The 24069-nt window shown below is 42.4% G+C and overlaps 2 protein-coding genes across 2 annotated transcripts in view; one reads left to right on the forward strand and one right to left on the reverse strand.

Annotated features, from left to right (window-relative positions):
* The window catches only part of LOC309555716 (E3 ubiquitin-protein ligase RNF31-like), a 118267-nt gene extending 114852 nt beyond the window's left edge, over nucleotides 1–3415 (forward strand). The window contains exon 16 of the mRNA XM_082257775.1: nucleotides 3207–3415. Coding sequence (XP_082113901.1) covers nucleotides 3207–3260 — 54 coding nt within the window. The 3' untranslated portion in view covers nucleotides 3261–3415. The remainder of the gene's footprint in view (nucleotides 1–3206) is intronic.
* Nucleotides 3416–5556: 2141 nt separating this feature from the next.
* Nucleotides 5557–24069, reverse strand: part of IMPA1 (inositol monophosphatase 1) — a 28906-nt gene continuing 10393 nt past the window's right edge. The window contains exons 5-8 of the mRNA XM_082257767.1: nucleotides 23862–23966; nucleotides 14715–14823; nucleotides 8034–8185; nucleotides 5557–5955 (exon numbers count right to left, since the gene is read on the reverse strand). Coding sequence (XP_082113893.1) covers nucleotides 5843–5955; nucleotides 8034–8185; nucleotides 14715–14823; nucleotides 23862–23966 — 479 coding nt within the window. The 3' untranslated portion in view covers nucleotides 5557–5842. The remainder of the gene's footprint in view (nucleotides 5956–8033; nucleotides 8186–14714; nucleotides 14824–23861; nucleotides 23967–24069) is intronic.

Below are 24069 nucleotides of genomic sequence, written 5' to 3' on the forward strand. Positions count from 1 at the left end.
CTTTCAACAATGAGCTGTTAACCCCTTTAAAATGTATTAAAGCGTTTATATATAAAAGCCAATCAAGCAAGTCTGCAAATAAAATCTTTTCCTTTTTATTTATTTTTTTGCTGTCCTTTCAGAGTTGAGATCATCAATTTTCTTGCCAGTGCAAACTTCCCTACTTTACCCGATAAAGTATTGTTCAGACAGTAGGTTTTGTGGATACAAAGTTAAATCAAGAATGGCAATGCATCCCTAGCATGTCTCAAGATGTACATGCTCACTAAACTAGGTTATGATTGGATGGCAGTGATATGTGGGGCACGATGGACATCCAAAGAGATGCTGGGAAATACTGTAAATATTATTTACTTCTCTCTAGCATTGGAATTCAAGAATGGAAATGGCCTTTCCAAATCGAAATACAAGTTGCTATGCATATACACTATATTACCAAAAGTATTGGGACGCCTGCCTTAACAGGTACATGAACTTTGATGGCATCCCAGTCTTAGTCCATAGGGTTCAAAATTAAGTTGCCCCCCTCCTTTGCAGCTACACTGCTCTAAAAAATAAAAGGAAAACTTTTTAATCAGAGTATAGGATCAAGTCAATTAAACTCTAGGGATATTGATCTACTAGTTAAGTAGCAGAGGGGGGTTTAGGCAAGTATATTCGCACTCTCCAATTCCCTAGACAAAATGAAAACTCTTCAGAAACAGCAGGTTCTTTGGGATTCATTTTGGCGTGGCCAAGAATAGGAGGTTTGTGTCTCTTGGGCAAGCCATGGAGAAGAGAGTAGGAAAGTCTTGAGAGGGTATTTTGTGAATAAATGAGTGGGGATGATCTAAGGATTGGTAAAATAGGCACGGGAGGTGGAGGAAATGGGCAGTCTTTAGAGAAAAGGATGGGGAAAAGAGAAATGAAAAAAAAAAGGAGGGTGGGGGAAAGCTAAAAAGGGGGGAAAGGATGGACAATACCATCTAAAGTTTATGTCTCACCAAGGAAAGTATAGATCAGGGATCTCCAAAATATGGCCCTCCAGCTGTTGCGGAACTACACGTCCCATGAGGCATTGCAAAACTCTGATATTCGCAGACATGACTAGACATGATGAGAATAGTAGTTCCTGAACAAATGGAGGGCCCTGGTTTAAATTTTCATTGGGGATTGTGAATTGTCAAAGCTAGGGATTTACAGGTGAATGTTTACTTGAATCCAGTATTTCCAAGTCTGTCTGAAGTTTTTGGGAGGGTGTCTGTGGCAAGTGTTTATGCCGCTTTCAGAAACCCCACTTAGGATATCAGGGATGTCAGCTCAAAAGTTTTATCAGGTGGCAGGTGTAGGATGGTGCCACAGCTTTTATCTGTTATAGTCAAGAAAGTTTCTGTGGTATGCCATACCAGCAAAGCTAATATACAAATGCAGAAGTTTATATGACATTTTTTGGATTCTAGAGTCAACAGAACATTTATGGGTTAGTGAGGTAATCTTATCCCATTGTTCTTAAAATTGAGTCTGCAAGGCATCTTCAAATTTGATTTGCAAATTTGGCGGTTGTTTACAGTTAATTTGATTTAGTGAGGAATAAGACACTCAGTATGATAGCTCAAATGAGGTAGTAGGAATACATCTCTCGTCTTTATGGTTTTAGAGTTAGTGTCAGATTTGCAAATAAATCTTTAGAGGAATGAAAGCATTATTTTTGAATGCTGGTTCATCCAACATTGTTGGTGAAATAGAGGGCTATAGATTGTTTACCCAATTGCCAGTCCTTAAGAAAGAATTGTTGTAGACTGGGGAGGGGGGGTGACTTAGGATAACCAGACAACTGTGTTCGAGTTACTTAGCATGTGGAAATGCTGCTAGGCTTTTGCATGACTTTATGGATTTTTTTTAGGATAGGGCCATTTGCTGGGTGAGATTTCAAAAAGCTAGGGATATGTAAGAGGGGGAGGGGTATGTCACTGATTCTGTTTTCCAGGGTGACCCAGACGTTATGATTTGTGACAGTTCCAGTCAATCACTCTAAAGATATTACATACAATATTGTTATCTTGTGTGCGTGCAAATCCATTACTGCTCACATCTGAACTTCCTTCTAGAAGTAGTATGGCTTTCAGTATGGTGCCATCCTTTCCTACCATTATAATCCTGCTGTTCCCCTTACTTTGATCCTCCTTATAAATGTTTTAGTTTATTATACATGCGGTTTATTTTGGTCTCTTTATTGCATTGTTGCGTTATATGAATTATTCAGAATTCACCATGTGTTGGATGGCCCCATATAGTGCCTAACGTTGCATACCAGTTTGTTGTCATAAACTCATCATTCAGGTCTGCCGTTAGCAGCATGATGTTTAAAGTACAAGTTCCTCTTTAGTTAATGTGTATTGTTGTACTTGCCCCCACCTGCATTGTCTGCAATGGTAAATAGAGGATTCACGTTGCTCCTTTTCCAGTGATCTTCACTATACAGCCCTGTCCGGTGCCACAGCCTGTCTGCGGAACATCACATAAGTTCAAGGTTAAAAAGCCAACACGTTTAGGGAGTTTTTACAGTATCCCTGATTTAGGGCTCAAGAATCTCATTAAGATAAAGAAAATAAAGTTGTAGAGTGCAGGAGTAGATAGGTTTCTTCTTTTCAAAGCAGCCTTCAGCTTCTGGTGGTGGAAGTATCATAAAGGACAATTAATGGTTTATTAGAATATTCATTAATTATTCCTTATCCTAAAGTCAAAATGATTTTTTTCTACCTTAAAGCATTTTCTAAAAAGGTAAAAAAAAAAAAAAAAGCCCCACTACCTGCTCTACACACCACCATTTCCAAACTCCCCTATCTGGCTCCACCACTGCTACCCCTCACTTCTTGTTTCACAGGAGACAGTGGGAGACATAGGCTCCTGCTGCTGTCAAACTCCTGTGTGGAGAGAGCAGGGGCATGGCTAAACATTGCTTTTTGTCTATGTATGCACACAGCCCAGCTCAGGAGCGCATGGACATGGGTGCCTCCATAGCACCCGGTTTGCTAAGGAGGCAGAAGCAGACAGTGCCAGCGGGGGACTGCCATAGTAAGTGACCTCTCCGTGCAATATTGTTGCACAGGGCAGATAAGTATAACATCTTTTTTATTTTAAGCCCCCAAATTTAATTTAGTATCACTTAACTGAATACACACCAATGTATTTTTTTTTTTTTTAAAGAACTTGTATTTGTCTTTCAGAAAATAAAGCAAGACATACCATTGTTTGTGTACCCAGATCAAAAGGAGTCATAACTGTGAGACCTACCTAAAGCATTTACAAAGCAGCACAAGCACCTAACAGGTGGGTGACTTCACCTAAGACCTCAGTTGAGAAGCACAGTCACTATGATCAACAAGACTTCATTTTGAAGGTGAAGAATCTGGAAGTATCATATTAATAAATCACAACCAGAAAATAAAATGGCACTCTTACCTAAAGCTAGATGTCTGTGTCATTGATCTGGAATGTAAGCTTGCAACTACCCTTAAAATGCACTATTCACATAACTGTACATCTCTGTTTATGGTTATAAATAACAGCAGCACCACTACTAGTTGGTTTGTATTTTTCAGCTTTATTAACAAATACCGTACATTTTGTAAATTTGTAATTTGTATGTAGTCTTCCTGTGCATAGCTATGTGCACAGCCAGGTGAGATACAGAAGTAGAAAAATGTAAAATCAGCAAGATTGGACAACTTGCCTCACTGGAGAGTTTTCCCAGTTGCTAAGAGGTCACTGGGACAGGAAATGCGGGAAATCTCAATGAGATTTTAAAAAAAAAAACAAAACACTATTTATTTAGTAGAACCTCTGTCAATTTTCCTGCTGTCTCACTACCGCCCTATGCAGATTTAGCTCACTTCCTGTGTGGTCACATGGACAGAAAGCAATATCCGTCACCACCCTATTCATGTGGGGAGAGAATGCTGTAAAAATCTTATTGTATTGTAAAGCTAGATGTAGAGATGAGGAGAAAAAAAAATGTTTAATATTTAAACAATCGCTTTCCTTTTTTTATATGTATGAATAACTTTATATATAAATTATATTATTCATGAATGTATTTACTTCAAGTAAGCAAGTGGAAAATGTTTACTACAAGTTGTAATGTACATTGTAAATTTCTTGTTTATTTCAAATAATGTAAAATAAAAGGTAATATAGCAGAAACTCAACTTTTTTTTTTTTTTTTTTTTAGTTAATTTTTTTACATATTTGTGGACATAAATGACTCTGAATAACACATTTCACCTAGATGGACCTCTAATATTCTAGTCTAGTATTCCTGAACCAATCACATTACTCACTAGTGTAAGGGTCCTTTCACACAGTCCGCTCCGGGTTTTTTTTTTTCCCGTTCAGTAACTTTTTTTTTAATTTTTAAACCAAGCCTTTACCATAACTTTAACACTGCAGTCGAACATATTGCTTTCAGAAAAAAACCCTAGCCCATAGGTGTGTCTATATATACTTGCACTGCTTTAACAAACAAGCAAGAAAAGGGATTTTTCCAGATCACCAACAACAGGACTGGGGATTTCAAGAGATCTTACTGTCTGATCATTAAGCTTCAGCATCTGTGCTAACCAGTTCAAATTCATTTTAATCGACAAATACAGCAACGCAAAGAGTGTGTGTGTAAAATAGCTAAGATGGGAGCAACACAAGTTACACAGTATAGAGATGTCAACTTAACATATTAATAATGAAATAAAAGTAAAGCACTTTTTTTTCCCCTAAACATCGCTTATATACACACACACACACACACACACACACACACACACACACACACACTGCTGCTATTTTCTAAACTAGGATGTTCTGTATATGGACATAAACCACTCATTGAACTTGGGTTGTTGGAGGTGGAAAGGCTGCCTGCATGCTGATTGGCAGTGGCTGCACTAATCATACCCGATACCACCAAGTACGGATTGATTGATCCCTTTAGCCACTATCAGACTCCACGAGGCACTGCATATTCCAGTACAGTGCAGCCCAGCCACAGCCTTTGTAAATAGGTTTCCAAGGTCTAGACTGTATCATGCCAGAAAAATCCATATAGGTCCAAGAAGTGATAACTTCAGACCATTTAGTAGTACCTTTCAAGCAGATGACTTGCAGGGTTATGAATGTCACATAGCCCACCAATGTACAGTTGGAGCCAAAAGGTAAAGTGGAAAACCTTGACTCTTTACACACATTAATAGAACAGAGGAACACGTATAACACAGCAGCTGTAGATCTATAGTTTAATTTTGCACAATACATAAAAGGAAACTCCCAGATAGCACTTGGACAGGAGTGTCATTGCATATAGTCAACTGAGAGCAGAAAAGGGCTTTCCAAGTTACTGTATGATTTCTTTTCAGCCACATGCCTTCTAGTAATGGAACACGAACATTGCAGAAAGTCATGGAACACAGTAAAATACACTGCACCTGTTATGGCATGACATTGCAATATATCTGTTAAAGTGAGTGCATAACAAACAAGCTACTGTCATTTGTAAAACATAAGTAACTAATATCATTTAAAATGCAACAGAATCATAAACCATGTGTGCTGTGTCAAGTAATAAACCGATCTCAGAATTTGTTCTTACTCGCTGGCCCCTGGTGTATGTTTGACTGACAAAATGAAATGACAAACAACAAAAATATTTAACCTAAAAATAATATTGTCAAGTATTTGACATAAAAAGTCACTTAAGAAAAATGAAGGCGGTAAAATCCTGATATGGTTGCATATAGAGGCAGCATGTCCACCTGAGTGACTCTAGAGTGCAACGTTAATACAGTGCATCCAACAAATCGATCGACTCCTACTACTCATCATCCCGCACTAATGGAATAAGCTGCAGCTCCTTGGAGATTCTCTCTGCAATTTCTGGGCTGCTGGCTGCAATCACTCTACAAGACATCAGGTCAAATGATCCCCCTGAAACATAGGAAGATGGAAAGAGTTAGCAAAAATAAAAACCCACAAACAATTTACTGTGGAAAGAATTGGGGGAAAAAAAAAAAAAAAAAAAAAAAAAAAAAAAAAAAAAGGTACAGTGCAGTCATTAAAAGAGAACAATATTTTTCAAATACATTGGGGTTACCAACCCCCCTTTTTGCATTGCAAACCAACCTATTCCACAGTACAGACCTCAGATTATCTGTCAAATGCCTGCTCTAGGAGACACCGCTCTTCTATGGCCCAGCTGACCAGAGCTGCTCCACCTGCTCAGCTCGCTCTGCCATAGAATGCAATGCAAGAGTCGTTTACCCGTGGACTTCCAAAAGCAAAGGGGACACGTGGAACTTTTATTTTCCAAAAACTTGTACCCCATGAACACTTTTCTCTAAATTTTATGAAATCTAGAAGGCATTTAATATGCAACTGAGCTAATCTTTGAAACCACACAGCCAGAATAATAATTGGCTTGTGCTCACTCTGCTTAACCACTTGCCTACTAGGCCTATTTTTGACATTTGGTGTTTACAAGTTAAATCAGTTGTTTTTGCTAGAAAACTACTTAGAACCCCCAAACATTATATATTTTTTTTTAGCAGAGACCCTAGAGAATAAAATGGAGATTATTGTAATATTTTTTATCACACCGTATTTGCGCAGCGGTCTTCCAAACGCAATTGTTTTGGAAAAAATTCACTTTTTTTAATAAAAAAATAAGAATCCAGTAAAGTTAGCCCAATTTTTTTCCATAATGTGAAATATAATGATACGCCGAGTAAATAGATACCCAACATGTCATGCTTCAAAATTGCGCACGCTCACGGAATGGCGACGAACTTTGGTACTTAAAAATCCCCATAGGCGACAATTTAAAAATTTCTACAGGTTGCCATCTTAGAGTTACAGAGGAGGTCTAGGGCTCAAATAATTGCTCTTGCTCTAACGATCGCGGCGATACCTCACATGTGTGGTTTGAACACCGTTTACATATGTGGGCGGGGTTTCCGTGTGCGTTCGCTTCTGCGCGCGAGCTAACGGGGACAGGGCGCTTTAATTTTTTTTTTTTTTACTATTTTATTTATTATTTTTACACCGTTTTTTTAAAAAAAAAAAATTGATCATTTTTATTTCTAATACAAGGAATGTAAACATTCCTTGTAATAGAAATAGGCACGACAGGAACTGTTTTTTGTGAGATCTGGGGTCAAAAAGTCCTCAGATCTCACAAGTACACTAATAAAGATAGAAAGGAAAAAAAAAAAAAAAAAAAAAAAAAAAAAAAAAAAAGGGACCTTTAAGCCAGTTGCTTGGCAACGACATTTGCCGTCGCTCCGGTCCTCCAAGACAATAGAGTCGAGTGAGGGCAAGCTTGCCCTCACTCGACATCCTGTCTGTGAGGATTCGGGACCCGATTGTTTTCCCCGCTGCCGGCGGGTCCGGTAAGCGGGGAAAAAGGACCGGGACGCGGCGGGAGGGGGGGGGGGGGCGGCGCACCCCTTCCGCCATCCCAGAGGGTGATCTCGCGGCGAATCCGCCGCTGGGACCACCCTTATCGGAAAGCTGATCGCCTGCAGTTTAAAAAAATACCAGTGTTATGGCAGCTATCTGCTGCCATAACACCGGTATTTAGCTTTAAACTGCAGGACGTATATATACACTATTGCCGGATGGGAGGTAGTTAAATATATGTCGCAGTCAAAATTGGGACATTAAAGTCCATCTTCACCTCCTTTCTGATCCAGCACTGTTCAGTTATAAACATATAGGAGGATACTAAGCCAAAAATTTCTCAGTGTTTAATCCATCTCCTGAAGGAGCATTACTGTTTTTTTTTCCCCCCGGCCAGAATGGGTCATTTTTAATATCAATTCAAACTGAATCTACACTTTGTGGACTGATAAAGGACAGTTGCAAGGTTTTAGAACTGATTTTTGTGAAGATGCTCCAACATTTGCAAATTACTTTTAGGACTATAAATATAGTACTTTAAAAAATATAGGCCAATAAGTTTATTTTCTGTACATATTAAAAAGTAACTTACTGTTGAAAATACCAACCTTTTACATCCAGGATGACTCCACCAGCCTCTGTAACTATAACCGATGCTGCAGCCATATCCCAGCAATGGATTCCCATCTCATAATAAGCATCAGCTCCTCCGGTAGCTACCAGACACATGTTCACAGCTGCTGTTCCCACTGCACGGATCCTGCATAGGACAAGCATAATGTAGCATACTCAAAATATTCATTAAAAAGGGATCATGGCAGCTTGAATACTAAAACATAGCATGTCTGCCTAGCAGCACTGGGATTGTAGGTTTGAAACCCAACCACAGCACTACCTGCCTGGAGTTTGCATGTTCTCACTGTGCCTGAGTGGGTTTTCTCCAGGTACTCCGGTTTCCTCCCACACTCCAAAGACATGCTGGTAGGTTAGTTGATTCCTGTCTAAATTGGCCTTAGTATGTGTGTATATGTATGAATGTGAGTTAGGGACTTTGGATTGTAAGCTCCTTGAGGGCAGGGACTGATGTGAATGCACAATATATATATATATATATATATATATATATATATATATGAAAAGTGCTGCGTAAATTGCCAGCGCTATACAAGTACCTGTAATAGGTACTGCGTTACTTTAACGGACAATTGCGCAGTTGTGCGATCCTGTTTTTTGCCACAAATACAGCTTTCTTTTGGTGGTATTTGATCACCTGTGCCATTTTTATTTTTTGCGCTATAAACAAAAAAAAAAAAAAAAAAGAAAAAGAAGAGCGACAATTCTGAAAAAAAAATATATATATATAATTTTTCACATTCTGCTATATAACATTAAAAAAAAAAAAAAATTAAAAAAGTCTAAATTTAACATTTTAGGCCAATTTGTTTTCTGCTACATATTTTTGGTTAAAAAAAAAAAAATTGCAATAAGTGTATTTTGATTAGTTTGCGCAAAAGCTATCACGTCTAACTACGGGAAGGATTTAGGTCATTTTTATTGTTTTGGTTTTTTTTTTTACTAGTAATGGCGGCGATCTGCGATTTTTTGCGGGACTGCGACATTGCGGCGGACAGATCAGACCCCTGACTGACATTTGACATTTTGGGGGGGGATCAGTGACATTACTACAGTAATTGCAGCTAAAAATATGCACTGTTACTGTAATAATGACACTGGCAGGGAAGGGGTTAACAATGTGGGTGATCAAGGGGTTAAATGTGTACCTAGGAGCGCTTCTAACTGTGGGGTGAGGGGCTTGGGAAATTAATCACAGAGACATGTGATCCTATATAGAAGGATCACAGGAGCTCTGATCATTCCAGGGAGAAGAACGGTCAGCTGTGTTTACAACAGCTGCCTGTCGTCCTCTCTCAGCGGGGAACGATCGCGGGTGTCAGACGGCAATCGGAGCCGCGTGCATTGGCATCCCCGCTGACAAGCAGGGGTGGGAGGGTGCTCGTCCCCTAGCTGCCTGCGCGCGACCGACGTATTGTTACGGCAGTTCGGGCAGGAGCAGCTGCCTGCCGCAGTATAATTGCGGCGGGCGGTCGTAAAGTGGTTAAGGACACATGACTCAAACTGCTTCAAGAATCACTGAGGTGCCTTTAAATCGATTTTCCGGCACTTTAGGCTCTACCTATTCATTTCAATAGAGAGGGGAGTTTTAAGGCGCTTTTTTAGTGCTCCACACATGCTCCAGAGATGCTGCTTGCAGGATTTTTTCACTGCCCTGCCAGTGCACAGACCCAGTGTCAAAGCATTCATTGATTTTAAATGGCAATAGATTTTTATGAGCTTTTCAGGCGTTTTTTTTTTTTTTCTTTTTAGTGCCAAAGAGCTTGAAAAAGCGTCTCAGTGTGAAAGGGCTCTTAGTGTTGCTATGCTCACGTCTCAACTATCTATGTAGGGAGCCATGGTTGGTCACCCAGGGAGGACTACAATTATATCCATCTTTGTTTTTTTTTCCCTTTCAGGTCAGCCATTAGGAAGGGAAAAGGCTAAAGCATTTCTGAAAAGATCAAGTATAATAGATAGGAATGGCGTGGGGAAACCCATACAAGGTTTTTAGTATTTAAGGCAGGGCTTGACAAATTTGCCTGAAATCTAGGAGCCAGCTAAAAAAGTTAGGAGCCAGTTTATTTATTTTTTAAACAACCAAGCTTTAGTTAATAAAACTGATACTAAATTTACACATAAATACGACTAGAACCCCACTCTCCTCTATAGCGCAATTGGATGGAAACAGACTGTCTTTCCATCCGCTGCCATCTGAGCCGATCCACGGTTGGGATGGATAGAAAATAGAACAACCATCCGTCTGTTTTTGGCAGACAGGATCAGATGGCGGCAGATTACTGCTCCATAGAGGAGAATGAAGGGTCCGATCAGGTCTGCCTGAAAAACTGACAGGCGGACCTGATCAGACAGCCCGTGTGAAAGGGGCCTTCGGCTGTGCCATGGCGATGACGGAAAAAAATAATTTATATATATATATATATATATATATATATATATATATATATATATATATATATATATATATATATATATATATATATATATATAATTTTTTTTAATAATTAAAAAAAAAAAAAAAAAAAAAAAAAAAAAAGAAAAAAATTATTATTTATTTTTTAATTTAAAACATTTATTAATAATAATAATAACCACACTCCCTGTCCACCTACCTTTAAGCAAAGGTAACTGGATAGGGAGATGAAGCCTGCAAAAACTTCCCTCTCCTTGCATTGAGAACAGGCAGTGGAAAGTCATTACTCCCGGCCACCACAAGAGGGCGCCAGTTCCCCATTGGAAGCCTCTCTCACTCACAGAAGAAGGCCGAAAAGCCGGGGCCTCAATTTTTGGACGGCGCGGAAGTCCGTACACTCGGGGAGGAAGTGGGGGCGCAAAAGGGACAGGACACCTCCTGCAGGGTACCCCAGGCGCCAGGTCACTAATTCTAGTTGCAAATGCGACCTGGCGCCTGGGGTTTGTCGAGCCCTGATTTAAGGTACAGCATTACTTTACAAAACGAAGATTTCCCACTTACTGATTAGACTGCAAAACAACCAAATTGATCCGGTCCATCAATTCACATAAAAACAGAGGGTTTTGTTTTCACAGATTTGCAAATAAATGTGTAAGCCGCAGTGCCCACGTCAAGGTGCCTCTGTATACTGCGGTTCTAACTATAAATTTTCAGATCCTCCCAAGTTGGAACACTTACAGTGCCTTGTATTTATATCCCTTAATTTCCCTCATTTTGTCATGTTACAACAAAAAACATAAAAGTATTTTATTGGGATTTTATGCGATAGACCAACACAAAGTGACAATTGTGAAGTAGAAAGAAAATGATAAAATGGTCATCAAAATGTGTTACAAATAAATATCTGAAAAGTGTGGCGTTCAGCTCTGGCTGGATGTTTAGGGTCATTGCCCTGCTGGAAGGTGAACCTCCATCCCAGTCTCAAGTCTTTTGCAGACCAACAGGTTTTCTTCTAAGATTGCACTGGATTTGGTGCCATCCATCTTCCCATCAACTCTGACCAGCTTCCCTGTCCCTGCTAAAGAAAAGCATCCCCACAATATGATGATGCCACGATGTCAGGGTGATGTGCAGTTTTAGTTTTCCACCACACATAGCGTTTTGCTTTTAGGCCAAAAAGTTAAATTTTGGTCTCATCTGACCAGAGCACCTTCTTCCACATGTTTGCTGTGTCCCCCACATGGCATCTCGCAAGCAGGACTTCTTATTGCTTTCTTTCAACAATGGCTTTCTTCTTGCCACTCTTCAATAAAGGCCAGATATGTGGAGTGTATGACTAATAATTGTCCCGTGGACAGATTCTCCCACCTGAGCTGTGGATCTCTGCAGCTCCTTCAGAGTTACCATGGCCCTCTTGGCTGCCTCTGATTAATGCTCTCCTTGCCCGGTCTGTCAGTTTAGGTGGATGGCCTCGTCTTGGTAGGTTTGCATTTGTGCCATACACTTTGCATTTTCGGATGATGGATTGAACAGTGCTCCGTGAGATGCTCAAAGCTTGGGATATTTTTTTTATACCCCAACCCGGCTTTAAAACTTCTTCACAACTTCATCCCTGACCTGTCTGATGTGTTTCTTGGCCTTCATGATGACTTTGCAGGCTGGCAAGTGTGCTGGGCAAACCTTTGTTTGTGAGTTTGTGATGTGCATTGCCCTTCCATGTGCATCTTACTACAAAGGCCAGTTATTAGGTTGGGGTGGTTGCCACTTTTTTACAACACTATTTAAAGTGGTTGTAAAGTCTTATGGTTTTTTTTAACCTTTCTGCATTCTATGCATAAAAGGGAAAAAAACCTGTGTGCAGCAATCACCCCCCCCCCCCCCCCAAATACAGCTCCCTCTCAAAAAATTTGCATATTGTGATAAAGTTCATTATTTTCTTTAATGTACTGATAAACATTAGACGTTCATATATTTTAGATTCATTACACACAACTGAAGTAGTGCAAGCCTTTTATTGTTTTAATATTGATGATTTTGGCATACAGCTCATGAAAACCCAAAATTCCTATTTAAAAAAATTAGCATATTTCATCCGACCAATAAAAGAAAAGTGTTTTTAATACAAAAAAAAGTCAACCTTCAAAAAATTATGTTCAGTTATGCACTCAATACTTGGTCGAGAATCCTTTTGCAGAAATGACTGCTTCAATGCGGCGTGGCACTGCTGAGGTGTTATGGAGGCCCAGGATGCTTCGATAGCCTTGAGCTCATCCAGAGTGTTGGGTCTTGCGTCTCTCAACTTTCTCTTCACAACATCCCACAGATGCTCTATGGGGTTCAGGTCAGGAGAGTTGGCAGGCCAATTGAGCACAGTAATACCATGGTCAGTAAACCATTTACCAGTGGTTTTGGCACTGTGAGCAGGTGCCAGGTCGTGCAGAAAAATTAAATCTTCATCTCAAAGCTTTTCAGCAGATGGAAGCTTGAAGTGCTCCAAAATCTCCTGATAGCTAGCTGCATTGACCCTGCCCTTGATAAAACACAGTGGACCAACACCAGCAGCTGACATGGCACCCCAGACCATCACTGACTGTGGGTACTTGACACTGGACTTCAGGCATTTTGGCATTTCCCTCTCCCCAGTCTTCCTCCAGACTCAGTCCACTGCTTCCGCAGGTCCCCCCAAGGTCTGGAATCGGTCCTTCTCCACAATCTTCCTCAGGATCCGGTCACCTCTTCTCGGTGTGCAGCGTTTTCTGCCACACTTTTTCCTTCCCACAGACTTCCCACTGAGGTGCCTTGATACAGCACTCTGGGAACAGCCTATTCATTCAGAAATTTCTTTCTGTGTCTTACCCTCTTGCTTGAGGGTGTCAATGATGGCCTTCTGGACAGCAGTCAGGTTGGCAGTCTTACCCATGATTGCGGTTTTGAGTAATGAACCAGGCTGGGAGTTTTTAAAAGCCTCAGGAATCTTTTGCAGGTGTTTAGAGTTAATTAGTTAATTCAGATGATTAGGTTAATAGCTCGTTTAGAGAACCTTTTCATGATATGCTAATTTTTTTAGATAGGAATTTTGGGTTTTCATGAGCTGTATGCCAAAATCATCAATATTAAAATAAAAGGCTTGCACTACTTCAGTTGTGTGTAATGAATCTAAAATATATGAAAGTCTAATGTTGATCAGTACATTACAGAAAATAATGAACTTTATCACAATATGCTAATTTTTTGAGAGGGACCTGTACTTACCTGATCCCCATCTCGATTCAGCAATGTATACAAGTCACTTACCTTCTGGTTCTCTTCCTCATTGGCTGAGACAGCAGTGGGAGCCAATGGCTCCCACTACTGTCAATCACAGCCAGTAAGCCACTGAGGAGAGAGCGAGTGCAGGGCTGAGCCACACTCCATGTGTGAGTGGACAGACAGAGCAGTGCCTCAGTAGAGAGCCTGCTCGGGTATCCCCATAGCAAGCTGCTTGATATGGGTGCACTCAACAGGAGCAAGGGGTCAGGAGTGCCGGCAGGGGAACCGAAAGGAGGAAGATCAGGGCTCCTCTGTGCAAAACCACTGCACAGAGCAGGTAAGTATGACATGTTTGTTATTTTTAATAAAAAAATAAACAAAAAAAAATCTGTCTAGTATCACTTTAAAATATCGAATCAGAGCAAAGCAGTATTAGCCCCGGTTCACACTTATGCGAGTGCGGGAAGTCTGCGAATCCGCAGCCTGTTCCCGCATCGCACACGCACCCCCGGCAGTTCACACTGCCATATGCGATACGCTGGGGGTGTCAATGTAATCTTAACGACACCCCCAGTTTGATCGCATATCGCAGTGCGATCGTGCAGTTCGCACAGGATCGGATCGCACAAGTGTGTACAGCTGTGCAATCCGATCCTGATGCGGCTTCCAAAAAGGGTCCCTGTGCGTGTTTGCTGCGGCTGCGGTGCGAATTTAGCCATACAAAGTGTATGGCTAAACTCGCACCGCACAGCCGATCGCATGTAATGAAGGAGCAGTGCGCTCCGACATTACATGCGAACCCCGCACTCGCACAAGTGTGAGCCGGGGCTGAAAAGAATGTCATTGTTCTATTTGAAAATCACAACCAACTGTAAGCATGTGCTGAGAACACATCATGGCACATGTTCTACCAATTTGGACCATTATAAAAATAAAAAAAGGACAAAGGAAATAAAAACAGTCACAATATTTGTAGTACTAGGTCGTAAATTACCCATGAATTGGAATACACAACAGTCTCTCCATATTGCATAGAACAATTTGAATGACCTCTGGGTTACGATTTGATCCAAGCTCTGTGATAATCATGGATTTGGTTATATCTGCAAAATATAAAGCAGGAATATATGTTATATTCATTCAGCACTGCTGTAAATCAAAAATAGAGGACTTGACTAACTAAAGGGTTAAAAAAAAAAAAAAAAAAAAACCAACAACCATCAGGAATCCAAAGCACTCATTTAAAAGTACATTTTTTTTTCCCCCCCAATCAAATTTTTTTTTTTTTTTATTGACAATTATAAAAGTTACCATACAGTACAATAATACGATATACAGATCAATCAGAACACAAGTATTGTACATAGTATTACATATATAGACAGGAAAATAAAAGTCAGATATGTAGCACATATGCAGTTTTTGGGGCAAAAAACAGGGAAAAAAGCTTGTTAATGGACATCTGCTCAAGATATCATTTTAACTACGCCGATATATAGAACATAGGAAAAGTCCCAAGCTCCGGCAAACCTCAACAAGACTTTTGGTGGGTTTAAATTCATAACAATCTATCCATCACTAGCTGTGGAGGGGCAAGGCTAGGGTTATCTAGCCAGTTCTGCCAGACCAGGTTACATTTTTTGACCACATTACGATGGCGATAGGCCAGTTTTTCCCCAAGAAGACTAGCGTTAACATATGCAACCCACTGGGCCCTAGTGGGCAAAGTAGATGCCAACCAAAATCAGGCATTCAACTTTCTAGTAAGGTATAGTAATCTGGTTTCCATGATATAAATACCTTTTGGATACATTTTAGCATCGATCGCACCCAACAGACACCAGCAGGGTGAGCGGTATAGGTGCTTGGGCTAGATCAGAAATAGTCTGCATAACCTCTGCCCAATATCGTGCAAGTTTCAGGCAACACCATATCATGTGTATAAAGTCTCCTTTGTGGACTGTAGATTTTGGGCATAGCGGAGAATCCCTCCGGCCCCAATCAAATCGTTTAGTAGACGTATGAGAAGTTCTGTGCAGGATAAATAGTTGGGAAAGTTTATGGGAAGCCGATACTGACACAACTGGAGGAGACCTCTAGGATCATGTCCCATTGATCACTATCTATATATCCAATATCAGTGGTCCAATGGGTTCCGCATAACCTCTTGCAGCAGCAAGGAGCTAGAGACGGCCAGATTTAGCGTTTGTTTTTGGGTCTGTATCACCTGCCTGAGATGGAGATATTGATAGAAATTTGTGTGTGTTAATCGGAATTCCGCACATAAATGATCATACACCTAGAGAGTGCCTACTATAGTATAACTGACTGAAAAACCATATCCCCTGCTGCCTCCATAAGGAAAATCCCTGTAGCTTATATACATTTCAGGGTAATTCTCCACAATGGAGTGAACTCCATAGGTCCGGTAATGGAAAGTGCCTCCCTGGTTGCCTACCAAACCTTCCTAAGCAGATTTGTTGTTGGGAGAGAAAAAGGGGATACAGTATTTGGGAGACCCATCCCCAGGTGAGAACCAGCCCTCAGCACGGGATTAGAAGAAGACATCAATTGGACAATAGGATCATTAGTGTCCCTAATCCCCCAACCTTTGTAAAAAGTACATTTTAACAACCTTGGGTTACAGGATTGAATCCTGGTCTGCAATAAAAAAAAAAAAAAAAGGCATTTTGTATCCGCAATATTAGTTTTAAGCTATTATAGTCCACTATATGAAATAAAAACAATTTTGTACTAGCTACATATATGTATGCTTTTGGCTTCAGAATGTGAATGGCCTGGGTACTTTTCAGTGTAATACTGAGTCTTTTACACTGAACAAAATTAGAAAAAACACAACACTTTTTTGCCCCCATTTTTCATGAGCTGAACTCAGACTTTCTATATACAGGGAAGGCCTATTTCTCTCAAATATTGTTCACAAATCTGTCTTGATCTGTGTGAGGCCCCTTTTACACTTGCGGACCGTTCAGATTCGCCTGTCAGTTTTTCAGGCGGATCTGAATGAATGCCCCATGAATCATCTCTATGGGGCATCGGATGTCAGCGGAGACTTGTCTGCTGACATCTGGTCCGTCAAATCTGGGTGGATGAAAACCCAATTTTCCATCCGTCGAGCGGATCGGATGAGAACGGACAGGCGGTCCGTTCTCATCCGATTCCCCCATAGAGAACAGCGGGACCTGACAGCTCTGTCTCCACACACAGAAAATGGGGGCAATGTGCAGGAGAGAAGTGTGGAGGGCATGAGAGCAGGCAGTACAATGGATATAAAAAGTCTAAAACACTCCTGTTAAAATATGTCAGGTTTCTGTGTGTGATTTTATATATATATATATATATATATATATATATATATATATATATATATATATATATATATATAATATTATATTATAGAGAGAGAGACGAAGATTAAATTAATCATTTCAGAACTGTGCCCTATAAAAATTGTACAACTCAATTGAAAAAACAAACTAAAATCTTTTAGTGCCGGTTCACACTGGGGCGACCTGGTCGCCTCACAGGTCGCCGCAGGTCGCCTCCCATAGGGAAGCTGCGGACCCGTTCTAATAGGAGCGACACAAGTCGCTCCGACCTAGAAAAAGGGTCCGGAGCTTCTTTGGGGCGACCAGGAGGCGACCGCCATAGACTTCAATGTTATGAAGTCCGTGGCGGCCGCTCCGAGGTCGCGGCGCGCTGCTCGCACCGCGATCTCGGAGGTCGCCCCTGCAAGTAGCGTCGTGGTAATGTGAACCGGCGCTTAGAGGGAGTTAGTAATCATAAAAAAAAAAATTCAAATAAATAAATGTGGTTGCACAAGTGTGCACACCCTACACCTGGGGATGTAGTTGTGTTCAGAATTAAGCAATCACATTCAGCCCCCAATGACATCGAGTCAATTTGACATGCGATTTGCAGACAACAGCGCCGCACTGATTCCTAAAAGTAGTTCCTGCACTATTTTTGGGGACTTCGGGGGCAATTTCAATAGAACTCTATGAACTCGCACAGATGTCTCTCAAATCACCTCTGAAGTCGAACTGAAATGCCAGTTTGAAATCGTGCAAATTCAGCTGAACTCAGACGATTTCAAACCCGCATTCAGTGTAAACCTAGGCTCAAACTCATGTTAAATAGTTAAACAGGAGGCAGTACACACCTGCCATCATTTAAAGTGCCTCTGATTAACCCCAAATAAAGTTCAGCAGTTCTAGTAGGTCTTTGACATTTTCTTACAGCAAAAGCCATGGTCCGCAGAGCGCTTCCAAAGGGATCTCATTGTTAAAAGGTGTCAGTCAAGAGAAGGGTACAAAAGAATTTCCAAGGCATTAAGCTGGATACGCACTATACAATTATCTTTAGATTTTTATCTTACAATTTATCAAAACCATAAAATATGAGGTTAAACCTAAACACTTTCAATTTGTATGCAATCAGGCAGGCTCTTACACTACACAGTTGATGGTAAATCTAAAGGAAATCAAACAACCAAAGTTGTATAATGCGTATCCAGCCTTAGATATACCATGGAACACGGTGAAAACAGTCATTAATCAAGTGGAGGAAATATGGCACTACAGTGACATTACCAAGAACTGGACGTCCCTTCAAAATTCAAGAAAAAAAAAAAAAAAAACTGGTCAGGGAGGCTGCAAAGAGGCCTACAGCAACATTAAAGGAGATGCAGGAATATCTGGCAAGTACATGTGACAGCAACTCCCGTATTCTTTATACGTTTGGGCTATGGGGTAGTGTGGCACGATGGAAGACTTTTCTTAAGAAAAACATCTGAAGTCTTCAAAAAGCTTGTGGTAAAAATGTGATTTTTGACATCCTGTAAAATCCATTTCTCTGATGTTCATTGACGGACACAGCTCCTGATCTTCTTGACCATTGTGTTATACTGCCCCCTACAGAAGTAGGACACTAGGCAGAGAAAAAAAAAAAAAAAAAACACGACTGGCTACGTCTATGGGCAGTCCCTGGAGGTATACTCCCTCTCTCTGCTGTAGGTACTCTGTTTTGTTACAAGCAGAGTCAGAAGTATCACAATTCCATAGAGGGGTGGGTGCTGTGTCCATCAATGTAAATCAGAGAAATGGATTTTACGGCGAGTCAAAAATCCCATTTTCTCTTTTGTTCATTGACGGACAAAGCTCCTGATCTTCTTGACCTTTGGGACGTCCCAAAGCAGTGTCAAACATGAGGGGTGGGAACAGCAAGAGAAAATTCCCAAGGCTAAACCGTAGCCAACCAGGTAACAGGAGCTCAACAACTGCAACCCACCTGAAAACATTACACCCCCAAAGAGGGAACAGGTCCTCTAAACAGCAGCCTGCAAAACCTTGTGGTCAAAAGAAGCATCCACTTTATCGAATTTTGTGGAAGTGTGCACTGACGACCAGGTGGCAGCTTTGCAAACCTGCATCACGGACACCTCATGATAGAAGGCCAAGGAAGCAACGAGTAGAGTGCGCCTTGACAGGGAAAGGAGGAACCTGACTGTAGCTGCCAGGTACACCCGAATCGCCCAAACCACATCTAAGGCATGCAACGCCACTTCCTTAGCATGTTCCAGCCTAGGACACAGGGAAGGTAATACAATGTTCTCATTCAAATGGAAATCAGAGACAACTTTCTGAAGAAACAATGGACAAGGCGAAGAACAACCTTATCTTTGTGGACCACCAAGTAAGTGGAGTGACAAGATAACACCGCCAATTCAGACACCCTGCACGCAGAGGTTATTGCCACCAAAAAGGCCACCTTATTGAACAGCGTAAGCAGGGAAATCTCCCGAATATTTTCAAATGGTGGCTTACGGAGGACTGAAAGCACCAAGTTGAGTTCCCAAGGCGGTAATGGCGACTGCACTGGAGGAGTCAAATGTTGAACCCCCTGAATAAAAAAAAAAAAACGCACCAGGGAGTGTGTGGCCAAGGGTCGTTGAAAGAAGACTGCCAAGGCCAACACCTGGTCCTTGATGGTATTTAAGGTGGAATCCCTTCTGCCTCGATCCTGCGCAAGATTCTCCGCAGAAGCTCAAGGAGGGAAGGCGTAAAATTAGATGATACTGGGCCCATGGGGTCACCAGCATGTCGGTGGCGTCCGTCAGAGGATCCATGACCGTGCCACAAACCTCTGCACCTTTCTGTCGAGTCGAGACTCCAACAGACCCCCCTCGGGGGTGCCCCACCGGAGACAACGGATGAAACCCTTTCCGGATGAAGGGACCACTCCCCTTGGTCTAACGCCTGCTACTGAGATAATCTGCCTGCCAGTTTTCCACCCCTGGAATGTGTACTGTGGAGAGGGCTGGAACAAATCTTTCTGCTCATCGTATTATGTCAGCTACCTCCAGAGCTGCCAAAACAATTCTTGTGCCCCCCTGAATTCGCACTGGACACCCCCAAAGACTATTTGTCCAGTGATCCAGGCACAGCCTGATCGCTCTTAGTTCCAGGACATCTATCAGTAGTCTGGATTCCAGTGTCCAGACCCCCTGAGCGGAGCTCAGGCCCAGGGCACCTCCCCACCCGGACAGACTGGCATTCATGGTGACCACTGTCCAATACAAGTGGAGAAAGGATCTGTCCTGTCGAAGAGTTGGAGAGCGAAGCCAGCAGATCAGGGACCCTTTTGTTTCCTGGCTCAGCCGGATCTGAATGTCCAGACTTCGGACACTTGTCCCATTTGGCCAAGATCTCCCTTTGCAGTTACGTATGGAACTGTGCAAACAGGACTGCCTCAAAAGGTGGAAACCATCAGGCCCAGCACCCGCATTCAAGTCCGGAGGGAAGACCACCTGCTGGACACCAGGAGATGAAGCAGCATGCCATTTCTGGAGTTTGTCCAGAGGAAGGAACACACTGGCTAAAGCCAAGTCCAGACCCAGATAGTCCAACTTTGTGGAAGGAACCAGAGCAGACTTCTGATAATTCAGAAGCCAGCTGAACTCCAGAGTCTGTATATGGATTTCCACGTTGTCCACCAGAGCAGTAGGGGACTCTGGACTTGGAAGTAGTCCAGTACTGCGATCCCTCCGCTGGCTTAACAATGCCAGCACCAGGGCCAACACTTTTGTGAAGACCCGAGGAGCTGAGGTGAGACCAAAAGGTAACGCAATGAACTGATAATGCTCCTCTCCCACGGCAAAGCAGAAGAAGTGCTGGTGACAGACACATATTGGAATGTGTATGCAAGTGTCCTTGATGTCGATAGAGGCAAGGAAATCCCCCTGATGCAGGGATGGCACCACCGTGCGAATGGACTCCATTCTGAACTTCTGCACCTGCACAAAGCAGTTTAGTGACTTGAGGTCCAGAATTGGACGCACCTTGCCCTCTTTCCTTGGGACCGTGAACAGTTTAGAATAAAACCCCTGAAAGCATTCAGAGGTTAGAACCGGGACAATCCCCCCTGAAGTAACAGGTCTTGCACTGCCTCCAAAGTAACAGGTCTTGCACTGCCTCCAACCTGTAATCAGTCCAGAAACAGACGCACGTTGGAAGGAAAGAACCTTTCCAGAGGGGTAGAATGAAACTTGATCTTGTACCTGAACCATATCACTTTGTGGTCCCACTTGTCTTGCACCAGGGAAATCCATGGGTCCAGTAACCAGAAAAGACGTCCCCCCACCCCAGGCACAGGTGAGGGCATGCCTTCATGCTTAAGGAGCCTTGTCCGCGGGTCTGAAAAATCTTGCTCTTGGCTTGCCAGACCAAGGAAGCTTGGATCCCTCTGAAGAGGCCTTAAAAGGCTTTGAACCCTTGTCAGCCAACCCTGGGGGATAAAAAAAACTTCTTGTGAGCCGAGAAGGAAGGGCCCAGTCTGCGACAAGGTTCCTTACCCTTACTAGCCTGCCGAAGAAAAAGTACTCTTCCCCACTGCAAGACTCTTAAAGATGTCATCCAGGGTAGCTCCAAACAGGAAAAGGAAGATCAGTTAAGGCTTTTTTAGAGATCTGGTTCGCAGACCAACATTTGAGCCACAAAACATGCCCAAGGACCACTGCCGAAACAGACAGACAGTATAGAAACCAGGGGAGCCACATCCAAGCAGGCATCACAGATAAACTGCAGCCCCTGGACCAACTGGTTTGCCAGCTTAGCAAAGGCCAGGGGGACTTGCTCACCTTCCAGGTCACGGCATAAAAGTTTAGTCCACTCGGTCAGAGTTTGTGACACCAGGGCAATGATGAACAGCATGTGCCGAACCCGCAACAGTAAAACATATTGTGGGCCACAGCCTCCACCATCCTGTCAGCCGGATCCTCTTCAACATTAATCATGGCTGTCTTATTCAACCTGGAAACTGGTGGGGATCCAACATCGGGGGAACAGTCCACTTTTTGAGGAGGGACTCTTCAAAAGGGTACCTCATTGCAAATCGGGACATTTTGGACGTTCCCACTCTTTTGCGACAAATCTCTCAAAATAGGAGGAGAAGGGAAACACCTTCGCCGCTCCAGACGACTTGTGAGTGCCAAAGAGAACCGGCGCCTCCGCCGCAGCTTGAGCTGCATCCTCCATTTTTTTAAAAGTCTCACGCACAGACACAATCAGTGAGTCCACCAGCACCTTTTCGTACGCAGCTAAAAATCAAAAGGTGCTTCAACAAAGTATTAGTTTAAGGGTCTGCTCTGCACACTTATGCAACCATATTATTTTACTTCCCTCCACCTAAAAAATATCAGTTTGCTGTTCAACTGAGTTGTACAGTTTATAGGTCACATTAAATATGGAAAAAGTTCTGAAATTTTTTATCTTGGTCTTATTTTTTTACATCACAGAAACCTGACATTTAAACATGGGTGTGTAGACTTTATATTCACTGTATGCACAGGAGAGGAGTGCAGAGGGTATGACAGTGAGCAGAATATACAGGAGAGGAGTGAGTAAGGAGTAAGACAGCAGGCGGTATGTGCAGGAGAGAAGTGTGAGGGTATGACAGCAGGTAGTATGTACAGGAGTGAAGGGCAGAGGGTATGACAGCAGGCAGTATGTGTGCAGGAGAGGAGTGTAGATGTTATAAGTGGTAGCATGTGCAGAACAGGAGTGCAGACACAATGGTATTGAGCAGTATGTGCTAGAGATGGTCAGAGGTAAAGAAGATGGACAGGTTTTGAAGGAATTGATTGCAAAAATATATGAAAGCACTGAGTAGTTGCTGGAGAGGAATGTGGGCATTATTACAGTGAGCAGTATGTCTAGCAGTGGAGAGCAAAGGGCAACATCGCTCACACTGGTTTTGCTGAATATCAGTAGTAGAAAGATTGAACAGTAGGGAAGGGTTATAATTTTAGTAAATTTTCTGTGCATGCCCCACTGTCATGTAGATAGAGCAGGAAAGAGGGGAAATTAGGGCGGGCGGGGGGGGGGGGGGTGCAATTACTGGAACTGATCCCCTGTATGGCTTTCTGCAGCAGCTGAAAGCTGGAATCTTCTCCCCCTCCCACTGGCTTTCAGCTGCTGCAGAAAGAGCCAAACAGGAGATCAGTTCCAGTAATTGCATCCCCCCCCCCCCCACACTGATTACCCTACCTGTGCACCATGTTTCCCCTTGCTGCCCAGGCCCCCCAGTGTGCTCCCCCACCCCTACAGTGCCTCCGACTTCCCTCCTTTCCTTCCCAGTGGCATCTGCATGCACACAATAGGATCCTTAAGGATGGAAAGAAGGGTAAGGGTCCAATAAATGTCATTTACCAGCCCAATCCTTTCCTAAATAAACAGAAGAAGTGATTGGTACTAGTCTCACTCACTGTGGTCATTCACAACTGAAGCACAGTATACTATTTGAGGGTGGCCCTGTTAGGTTGGCTGTATGGGGCCCGTGTTTTATAACCGCAGCCCTGCATACAACACTACACTTAGTATATCTGATGGTGTTCGACTTCCCTAAACCATCCCATGCTGTAAATGAAGCACTCCGTCCCCCTCTCTAGTCCCCTCCCTGTCTGTATGTTTGCTTCCTGCTGTTGGCACCAACTGAGGTGACCTCTAATGTAATCAGGGCAAAAAGATAAAAAGTCAACTTTTAGGACCCGTGTCAATAGGCTCTGGGCTTGTGTTGATGGTATTAGCTTGACATCAGTTTGAGACCCTGAAGAGACACTTACCTTTCTGTCCAGAGACTTGCAATTTCTGACCATTACAAAAGGCTCCTTTTCCTTTTCTGCCAGTGTACATCTTATCTTCTACACAACTGTACACAACTCCAAATTCTACCTAAGGAAAGATATACACACACAGACTTGTTATCTAATGTCAGGGGTTTGTCATTGAAAATAAAAGCCCATTCTTTGCATTGTCTCCAGAACAGTAAAA

Source organism: Pelophylax lessonae (genome assembly GCF_965119305.1).
Source record: "Pelophylax lessonae genome assembly, chromosome: 5".
NCBI classification, from domain to species: Eukaryota; Metazoa; Chordata; class Amphibia; order Anura; family Ranidae; genus Pelophylax; species Pelophylax lessonae.